Source organism: Atractosteus spatula, chromosome 9 (assembly GCF_055471065.1).
Source record: "Atractosteus spatula isolate fAtrSpa1 chromosome 9, fAtrSpa1.hap1, whole genome shotgun sequence".
NCBI classification, from domain to species: Eukaryota; Metazoa; Chordata; class Actinopteri; order Semionotiformes; family Lepisosteidae; genus Atractosteus; species Atractosteus spatula.
The window spans coordinates 24,396,057-24,406,354 of NC_142714.1; the positions used below are offsets into that span (position 1 = coordinate 24,396,057).

At 43.3% G+C, this 10,298-nt stretch overlaps 1 protein-coding gene across 1 annotated transcript; it reads right to left on the reverse strand.

Moving 5' to 3' along the window:
• Window positions 1-6,482: 6,482 nt before the first annotated feature.
• LOC148828449 (DNA excision repair protein ERCC-6-like) lies at window positions 6,483-10,073 on the reverse strand. The gene has a single exon (XM_088926022.1). The coding sequence runs from the start codon at window positions 10,071-10,073 to the stop codon at window positions 6,483-6,485; it is 3,591 nt and encodes a 1,196-aa protein (XP_088782148.1).
• Between the last annotated feature and the right edge of the window lie 225 nt (window positions 10,074-10,298).

Here is a 10,298-nt window from a genome sequence, read left to right on the forward strand (position 1 = left end):
AATTACATGAGCTATACCCTATGATGGGCCCAGTTTCATTTGGGTTAAAACAGAGCCACCCCGGTACTTGCCAGGAGAGTTTAACTAGCACTGGCTTCCGGGTTTTATTATACTGTGGGGCATAGTACCCAGAGAAATTGGTAGATGTAATGTTTCATGAAATCATAAAGTCAGTGAAATTATATGTTGACTGTTAAATGTTACCTCCTGCGGCAGCTGGTTCCGCCATTATATTAAACCCAAATAATCATTTTTATTAAAAGGAATGGCTCCCATAGGAAGCCCCCCATGCACATAGATACCCAGCAAGAGCTTTGATTATTATTTACAGCAGATACGTACGATAATGCTTAAAAAGCGTTAACACTATGTTACACATAACAGGCATAGCAATAGCAACATAGTACCAGTCTGTTTCAGGTGCTGCGGAAAGTCGACAGTGTGAGGTGTGGATCCCACCAGTCACGGCTTGTAACAGACTGGATGGCTGAGTCTGTCGTCAGTATCACATGGGAGGTTCCTTCCCGTGAGGTTGCAGTGTCTGGGACAGTATTTTCTTAACCCAGACCCACTCTCCAGGGATCAAATTGTGTCCCCCCTCGATGGGTGATCCTCAGGCTGCTAGCATCTGCTCTTGGGTTAGTAACCTGCAAAACTGCAACAAAAGTCATGAGTAAACTCGGAGAACCTGAGGCCAGGTCTGGGTCCCCCGGCAAGCTCATCAGCCAACCAGTAATTACTTCAAAGGGGCTAAGACCTGTTGTGCCAATTATTCTGACCTGTAGGCTACATAACACCATGGGAAGGGCATCAACCCATGGAATCCCATCAGCCTGATACTTAGTTCGTCTGACTTTCAGGGTGCAATTGGTTCGCTCAACCTTCCCCGCAGATTGGGGACGATGGGGGCTTTGGAAATCCCACTTAATGTTCACAAACTTTTCCATTAAAATATGTCCCGACAGGGAATAATGTCTCTAAGTAAGTGTTTGGCAGTAATGGAGGCCATGGCTCGTCAAACTGGAAAGGCCTCCACCCATCGCGAGAATGAGTCCACTATTACCAAGAGCCCTGTTTTGCCCCTGCACACTGGCAGGCTTACATAGTCTATTTGAATGAGCATGAACGCCCCCTCGGGCGCCGGGCACCTTGGCAGGGGCAGGTGCACTTTGTGCTGGTCAGGGTTCTTTTGGCATGCCACGCACTGCGAGATAATGTCTGCTGCAACCGTGGGAAAGCCCACACCACACCAGGTTTGATGGAACCTTCGGACCATCTGGATTACTCAGGGGTGTCCTACGGAGTGTACTTGCCAGGCCACAAACAGCATCAGACTTCGCGGGCAAGCGGGGCGCCCTGTCTCCTGGCACCTCTAGATACCGTCCTATCCTAAGCCAATATTTTTCTTCAGCCATGTCCATTTCACTTCCCTTGGGCCTCTTTCTGGATTTAGCTCCAATGACAACCCACACTTCAGGAGGGGGTGGCCACTCCAAGTCAGCTTGGCAGGCTGCCTGGTCAGCCACAGTATTCCCCCGAGTGAGAGAGGAAATTATGTCCCTCGATTATGTCCCTTACAGTTAACAATGGCTACTTCAAGAGGTAACTGCAGGGCTTCTAATAGTTCAGAATCCAGTTCTGCATTTTTTACTGGAGCCCCAGTAAAAATGGAATGGTATCTTGGTTCCACCACAGCCTGCCAAAATCGTGACAGACCCCAAAAGCATACCTCGAAGCTGTATAAATAGTAACTCGTTTACCAGATGCATATTTACAAGCTTCAATTAGAGCTTTCAGTTCTGCTTGCTGTGCTGAGACAGATGGGGGAAGGCTGCCGGTCACTAGAACATCATATTCTGAAGTAACTAACACCTTCATCCTGCAGCTGTAACCACTGTTTACAATTATGCTCAATCAGGTAGTTCCCATCGGGGTCCGGGAGGAGGATAGTGGGGTTTAAGGCTCCCTCACGTTCAATAACGAGGTCAGCCGCTTCTAATACCACCTGCCATTTAGTCCAGCGGGCCAAGGTCACTTGGGACACCCGGTTCAGTGACAACAGGGTGTGCACTCTATGAGGATAACCAGCTGCTAATCCAGAACTAAGCTATTTACAGCTTGAACAGCTAAACATGTAGCCTGCACAGCCCTGAGGCAGGGCCCCCACCCTTTGGAAACAGCATCCAGGGGCCCTGAATAAAAGCTGACCGGTCTGTGCCTACCTCCGTGTTACTGCATCAGCACCGCAGCCCAGAACCCGTTCCTTTCAGTTACTGTACATACAGGAAAAATGTTTGGTCCATCTGAGGAAATCCCAAGGCTGGAGCCTGCAAAAGGTTCCAGCCTGAAACAAGCCGTTGCTTGTTTCAGATTGTTAAAAGTAGTTAATGCAGCAGAAGGCAGAGAGACTTGATCTTTTCACCATACATTTCCATTTAACAAATCTGTCAGAGGCTGGGTTCCCTTGGAGAACAAGTCCACCCAGGCTCGGTTGAAAGCCTAGAAAAGACCTTAGTTCTTTTACTGTTGTGGGCACCGGTAATCCACGAATAGCGTGCGCTCGGTCCTCAGTCAGCCCCCTCTTCCCTTTGCTGATTTTCTGTCCCAGATAGACCAAAATCAGTTAGCTGATTTTCTGTCCCAGTTATCCAAACAAATCTGGGCTTTATCGTATCTAGCCTTATGTTCCTCTGCAGCTAGTAAGTCTAGAATCTTGAGCAGCTCAGCCTTGTGACTTTCCTCATCAGGGGAAGCAATCAAAATATCATCTACTGTACATATAATAATAATAATAGCTTACACTTATATAGCGCTTTTCTGGACACTCCATTCAAAGCACTTTACAGGTAATGGGGACTCCCCTCCACCACCACCAGTATGCAGCATCCACCTGGATGATGCGACGGCAACCATAGTGCCCCAGAACACTCACCACACATCAGTTATCAGTGGGGAGGAGAGCAGAGTAATGAAGCCAATTCATAGATGGGGATTATTAGGAGGCCATGATTGGTAAGGGCCAGTGGGAAAATTGGCTAGGATGCCGGGGTTACAACCCTACTCTTTTTGAGAAAACTCTTTTTGAGATTTTTAATGACCACAGAGAGTCAGGACCTCGGTTTTACTTCTCATCTGAAGGATGGTGGCTGTTTACAGTATAGTGTCCCTGTCACTATACTGGGGCATTAGGACCCACATGGACCGCAGGGTGAGCGCCCCCTCTGCTGGCCCCACTAACACCTCTTCCAGCAGCAACCTTAGTTTTTCCCAGGAGGTTTCTCATCCAGGTACTGACCAGGCTCACACCTGCTTAGCTTCAGTGGGTTGCCAGTTGTGAGTTTCAGAGTGATATGGCTGCATTATATTACAAGGGGGATCAAGGAAGTCGGTGAGCTGCCATCACTGGTTTCTCCTTTTGTCATTTTCTAAATTTCAGTCACCTTATCCTTAAACTCATTCAGACCTTGCACCTTACCCTTCATGTCTTTCACTTTCTTATCAACCTCCATCAACTTATTAATGTCCTCTTGGTAGCGCAGATGTTTTCCCGAAATCAATGCCCACTGCGATTTCTGGTCGCCCGAAGACTGACCCTTCCATTCAGAATGCATTCTTTTACACTCATCCTCTGTCCATGGTCCATCACTCAGCTTATATTTTCCCTTAATTTCTGTTTGTGTTTAGCTAATTTCTGCTGCTCTGACACCCAGTCAGACACCTCATGCAGCAGGGGAGATAATACTGATGCGGCCTTCGTTATCACACCTCCTGCTCTTCTGTACTTGCCTTACAGTACAGGAAAACCAGTCATCCGGAGCACACCCCGGCTCAAGGGAAACCTCTTTACTTACCGGCTAGCCCTTCCCGAGAAATGGGGAAAACCCAAACCCACGGACCTCTCACACAATGGTATCCCACAAAAGCACCTTGTCCTCTGAATCAGCAGACGAGAAACTTTGGGACTTACCTCTGATTAAGTGCATGCTAGAACTGCCTCTCCTGCTGTCAGGGAACGCGGAGCCTTGGGCATCCTGTTTGTGATGCTAAATTGTAGAAAATGAACACTCAATCAGGTTCGTTGTGAGAAAGGCAGAGTGAGTTTATTATGTATGCATACAGGAATTGCTCAGCCACAAAAGCCGTAGTCAATTTAAAGTACAAGCTGGGACTTTCCCCTTTATATAGTCAAGCAGTTACACAAAAACAAGCACAAAGGAGGAAGCGTTTCCGAGGAGTGATACCACTTCAAGGGAACAGTTAACATATTTGTGGAATAAGGCATTAAGCAAATATATTGCAGAACAAAGACAGCTTATTCACAGATCCAGATATCCACATCCACTAGTCCTTGAACATTATTTTTAAGTCCGGCACAATTTCAGCTCCGCAAATCTTATCTGACAACTTATTACTCTTCAGGTAGTTTCTCTGCCGAACAACAACTAAGAGCTCCAATATGCTCTTACTCCTTTATTTCACAAGGAATTAGAAAAGTTAGTCATTATGCACTCCATTTCTCAGACATTGTAAGGCAACAATGCAATAACTAAGTGAACAACTTTAAAAAAAGGCATATCTACTAGTATTATTTACAGATAATTACAATCCAATACTGCAGTGGTTCTCAAACTTTTTGGACCAAGTACCACCCCTGATCAAACCAAAGCATCCACGTACCACCTACAAGTCATCTTCTCATAGGAACCAGAGAAAATCTCAATGACCAACATGAGCACGCACACACACATATAATAAAAATAGCACTGGGCACTTACCATTTCAGTGAGAGGGGTGAGTCTGTTTAGTCGAACAAAGCCTTGCAATGTCAGGGACGAGGGCAGAGAGCTTTAAATGCAGATCTGGCTCAGCGTCCATTTTGTTGCGGTACTTTGTCTTGATTGCAGTGAGAGCCGAGAAGCCTTTCTCACAAAAAAATGGCAAAAGGCATCAAAAACCGCACAGCCTTTAATAAGAGGGCTGGGTATTCACTTTATCTTTGGATCCAGAAATCCCACAGTTACTGTCGTTTCAATTCTGACATCAAAGTCTCATTAGATGAAAACTCGAGCAACTTCTCTTGTTCAGCACAGGTCAGATCCTTGGGTATTCCTATGACATCAACAGTAAAGGGGTTCCTGATCCACTCTGGTGTGGTCTCAACTGGAAAATACTCTGAGAACTGTACTTACAATGACAAGAGGTGCACTGCATTCACATCATGAACAGCAGCATCAAGTGCCACACCATATGTGTGTGTAGATGGTTCTCCAAAGTTAGAAAAGTAGAGACATCACTTTTGGTGGAGAATGTCATTGTTTTTATTAACAAAAAGCTGCAGCTTTTTCTTCATAGCAGTGATCTTGTCAGACACATCAGAAATTGTTAAAGAGAGCTCCTGCAGTCCCATATGCAGCTCATTCAGATGTGAGAATATATCAGCCAGGTAGGCTAATTTTACCAGCCACACTGGATCATGTATAATCCTCCTCGTTCTCAAGAGGTGTGCATGATCTATCGGAGCTAGCGTCAGTACTCTTGGCGTCTATTCCTTTCAGCCATGATATAATACTTTATTTTTGCGAGGTAGTCATTTTCGATCAATTGTTCTGTTGGCGGATGTGGCGCTGTTGGAGAAATGTTTCCCCGTTTCCCCTTAAAAAAAGACAGTCAGGGGTCCGTCTCAGAGGTTAAAAGAAGTTTTTTTTTAATGAGCATGGGAACGAAACACACAGAGATGCTCATTGTATTTTTCTCAAAATAATTAACCTAGAACTGTCCTTGAATATTTTTCTGTTATACATCACGCTTTCCTGTGCTTACAAGATGAGCAGTGTTCCAAAATTCACGCACATCCTCCTACCTCCCTATTTGCTAAAGATAACTTCTTTTAATACAATTGGTTACTTACTGTAGGTTCGTAGCACGCGTTCCTATACAATGGTATATACAGCACATAGTAGCCCTTGTGTCTACTCAAGTAAAAGTGCGTGCTGTGTCGACGTAGCTAAATACATAAGGCTGCTTATTTGACACATTAAACTAATTTTATTAAAATAGAAAATATGAAAACCAGTCTCAAGCTTTCTGAAACTGATTAAGTAAATTACAGATGAAATATTTACATAATTTTTAATTATTCAATTTTCAATTCCCAATTTGTCAGTGCACACAGCAAATTTCCAGGGTCATCTGGCATACCACTTGGGGGTGCTCCGCATACTACAGTTTGAGAAGTACGGTAATACTGTAAATGGAAAAGAGCATGGGTACCTTTTTATCTGATGAAAGATCCTACGATGGTCTGAATTCCTCTGTAAAAACTGATGCTAAACAAATGGGAAATGTTTCCCTTATTCCAAACAATGTAACAATTCCACAATTATTAGACTTAACATATAAATATAAACACTGCGATACCCCTAACACTAATCGATATGTACTCTCAGAAATGCTTGTAAGTTTCCTGTTTTCTTCAGATCAGGCTAGACCCTGTTTATTTCTTTTATGTTTAATTTTAAAACCTGCTTCAAAAGTACATCTGCTTCTTGCTGTCTGCCTTTCCTTTCCAGTTCGATTGCTTGATTAAGTAGAGCTTTACGCACATCTATAAGGGTTTTTTCAATGACCTTTTCAGATTCCTGATCGGAAGAGCCCTGCATACTCCATGTATTTGAGTGGCTGCAATCACTTTTGGAATCGTCTTTACTAGTTAACAATTTGCTGGGGAGATCACGGACAATGCAGCCCCCTTCACATCTTATCTGATCATTCTCATTACTGGCTCCCTTTGTCATTAGGGTTCCTTCTACAGTTCTCAGCTGAGGAGATCCTGCTTCAGGATTTTTCTCTTTTTTCTCATCTGTGTTTCCTGCTTTTTGTTCATTGGCTTCCAGGTCCTTTCCATTGCTGCGACTGACTGAGGCACTTTCAAAGGGCACAGGCATCCAGTCCACACCATCAGGAAACAGTGGTGGCACATAACCTTTGTTTGACACATCAGCCTCTGTTGGTTCATTAAGGTATTTAAGGATCTGAAGAAAGCTGTCTTCTCCATAATCTGTGCCCTGTTCCTGTACCTCTTTACCTGTAGACTGCATAGGAGATGTTCCTCCACCACTAGTCATATTGGCATTCTCAGAAATCATATGTCTTTCTAATAAAGCTAATATTGTGCTTAAGTTGTGGTCCAGGTCATCATTTTCTAAGCATGATTCAAACAATGGATCGTTTTCATTCATACAGACAGGGAATGGATCATTCAGCAGGTCATCCAATAAAAGAGAGGCCCTCTTCTCTCCTGACAATTCAGGTTCTTCAAAGTTAACAGTAGGTTGTATGTGGCTTTCAGTTCTCTTTACCTTGTCAGAAGGTAGAGTGTGTTCAGTGGGATTTAGTTCTCCTGTACACTCTTCATAAAAATGCAATTTCCTTGCACACTGAGTTGTCATCTCTTTCTGTCCAGCTATATTTTCAAAGAATACAGGGCTTTTAGCACACAGAGAAATGGTCAATGCAGCCCTGCCTTCACTGCATGGCTTGTCCTGTAAAGAAACAGCTTCAGTTTCATTAGAAGGTGATTTATTGTTACTGTCGATTAGAGATGACATTGAACTTAAAGTCCTAGAATAATTACACAGTATAGGCAATTGTACTGGTGTCTGATGACCTGACTGCTCAGACAGCATAGACACATCATTTGTTCCTGTAGTATTTCCATTATGGACAACAGGTTTAATGGAGTCAGTTTCTAACACTTTTGTTAGATTTGTTTTCTCACAGTCCTCAGCACCAAGCCTTTTTGATTGTTGGGCTGGAGTGGATGTCATAATTAAATCAGAACCTGGCACATTGAAAGACAAATGGGTGGCTTTCTGAAATTCCAGATTAGTTGCAATTTCACTACCTGTTTCTACACTTTCATCACTCCTATCAACGGCAGATGGCTCATCTCCAGTTAAGTCAACAATTGCAAAGACATTCTTTCTGTCTTTGTTAATGGATTTTGTGGTCAGTTTGTGCCCAGTATGAAAATTGTCTTCATTCATGGAGAGATCCTTTTGACTCCTGGCAGCGCTGTGGATGAGAGCTGAAACTTTGCATTTGTTCACAAGTCTGGTACCTTGTTGAGAATCTCTCAATTCTGTGTCTTCTATGGGATCTGAGTCACTGTCAGTGGAGTAAGAAGATCTTTTTCTCTCCGTTTTTTTCTTCTTTATACTCAACCCTGTTTTGTGACAAAAGCGGTGCAGTTCTGCTTCCTTTTGCTCCTGGGGTTTTTGCACTTGAAGTTGATCTGTATTCTGTCCTGATTCTTTGTTAAAATCATTTTCCCTGGAGGCTGAGAAAAAGAAGTTGTGATCTGAAATCCCAGACATTTTCAGGGTGTGCAGGTAAGCTAAATGATCACCCAAGGTTTTGTCCGTCTCTTGATGATCACAGTGCAGGGTCTGGAAGAGACGTTGTGTGGAAGAAGATTTTGTGTTCCCTAATGTAAAAAACTGTTTCATGTCTTGTTTGTTGAAATACTTGATAAAATTCCTATTCTCACCCATTGCCTGTCTGAACAGTGGGTTTTTGAAAATCTGACGGCGGTATTTTTTTTCCTCGATCGTCCCACAGGTAATCAGTCTGTAAACGATCACATCTTTCTGCTGTCCAATTCTGTACATTCTGTCTAAAACCTGACTGTCTGTGGCAGGATTCCAGGATGGATCAACAATGACCACCCGATTGGCAGCTGTTAGATTGAACCCTACTCCTCCTACTTTAGTTGTCAGTAAGAAGACTGTATACTGGCTCTGTGTCTGAAACAACGTGACACGCTGGTGACGTTCGGCAGCAGAAAATACTGTCCCATCTACTCGTAGCAACTTAAATTCTCTTTCTTCCAAAATGCGCTCAATAATATCCAGCATTTTTACAGACTGAGAGAAGACAAGAACTCGATTACCCTCCTCTCTGAGCCTTTCAAGTAAAGCCACAAGGAATGCTATCTTTCCTGATTCTTGAATAAGATTTTCACTTGGAAGCTGGAACATGTTATTCTCATCAAAGTCCTCGATAAATTCGCTATGTGAAAGATCTAAACCCAACTCATCCCAGTCAAGCAACTCACTGTATTCTCTGACAGTAAGCAATCTAGGATGATTACAGATTTTCATCAGACTACCGCGGTCAGTTAAATTGAAGTCAGCAAGACATCTAGTTGAAATGAACTTTTTGTACAGTCTCTCTTGTAAGGGGCTGAGATAAACCCACACCACAAGATCATTCTTCTTGGAAATCTGGGCCATCTGGACAGCATCAGTAGCAACCTGATTCTCTTTGTCTGGCTCTTGCTCTTGCTCTTTGCTTTCTCTCTGAATGTCTTCTTTTGTTCTCCTCAGGTAGTAGGGCTTTATCATTTCCGTCAAGCTCTCCGATGTCTGCAGGCCCAATGCTATCTCTGAGGGACTGGTATCCTTCTCCCTTCCTCTCATTATTGGCTCCTCGTACAACTTTCTAAATGTTGAGTACGTACCGAGGAGACTTCCCTGGGAGGCAAGGTGGAACAAAGACCACAGCTCTTGGAAGTTGTTCTGCACTGGTGAACTGGAGAGCAGAAACCGGGTCTTTGCTGGGATCACATCTGCTGCTTTAAAGCTCTTGCTAGATTGGTTTTTGATCTCATGAGCTTCATCAAAAATCACACAGTCCCAAACAAATGCTTCTTCGTTATTGGTGGAGAATGTCTGCAAGTTAGTAAGTAACATTTTGTATGTGGTTAGGAGCACATCTCCTGTTTGCTTCACTTCGTTCAAATTCCTTACTCGATGTCTGTTTGTGGTATGAAAGGTGAAGAAATTTATATCCGGTGTCCATTTTTTTAACTGTTCAATCCAGTTCTCCAGCAATCCGAAGGGCATCACAAGCAGGATAGATCTAATTTGCTTCATGTTTTTCATTCCGGCCAAAAACATAACAATCTGAACAGTTTTTCCCAAACCGGGGTCATCGGCTAAAATCACACCCTTTTTATTTTTTTTGTATGCTTCATAAAGGAAAGCCAGTCCTTTTTTCTGATGCTCATACATTTTGTCAAATAATGATTTAGGTAGTAAAAATCCACTATTGAGGACATCCACTGACTGCTCCTGGACTGCCTCTTCCAGCAGTTCCCTGCTTTGTTTCCGCTCCATATCTTGTTGATAACGTATTTGACCTATAGAGGAAAATGGACAATTTCCATGAGGTCTTGTCCCAGCTGCCTCACTATGAACTAAGGATGCAAAAATACATTTTATTTTCTTCACCACAGC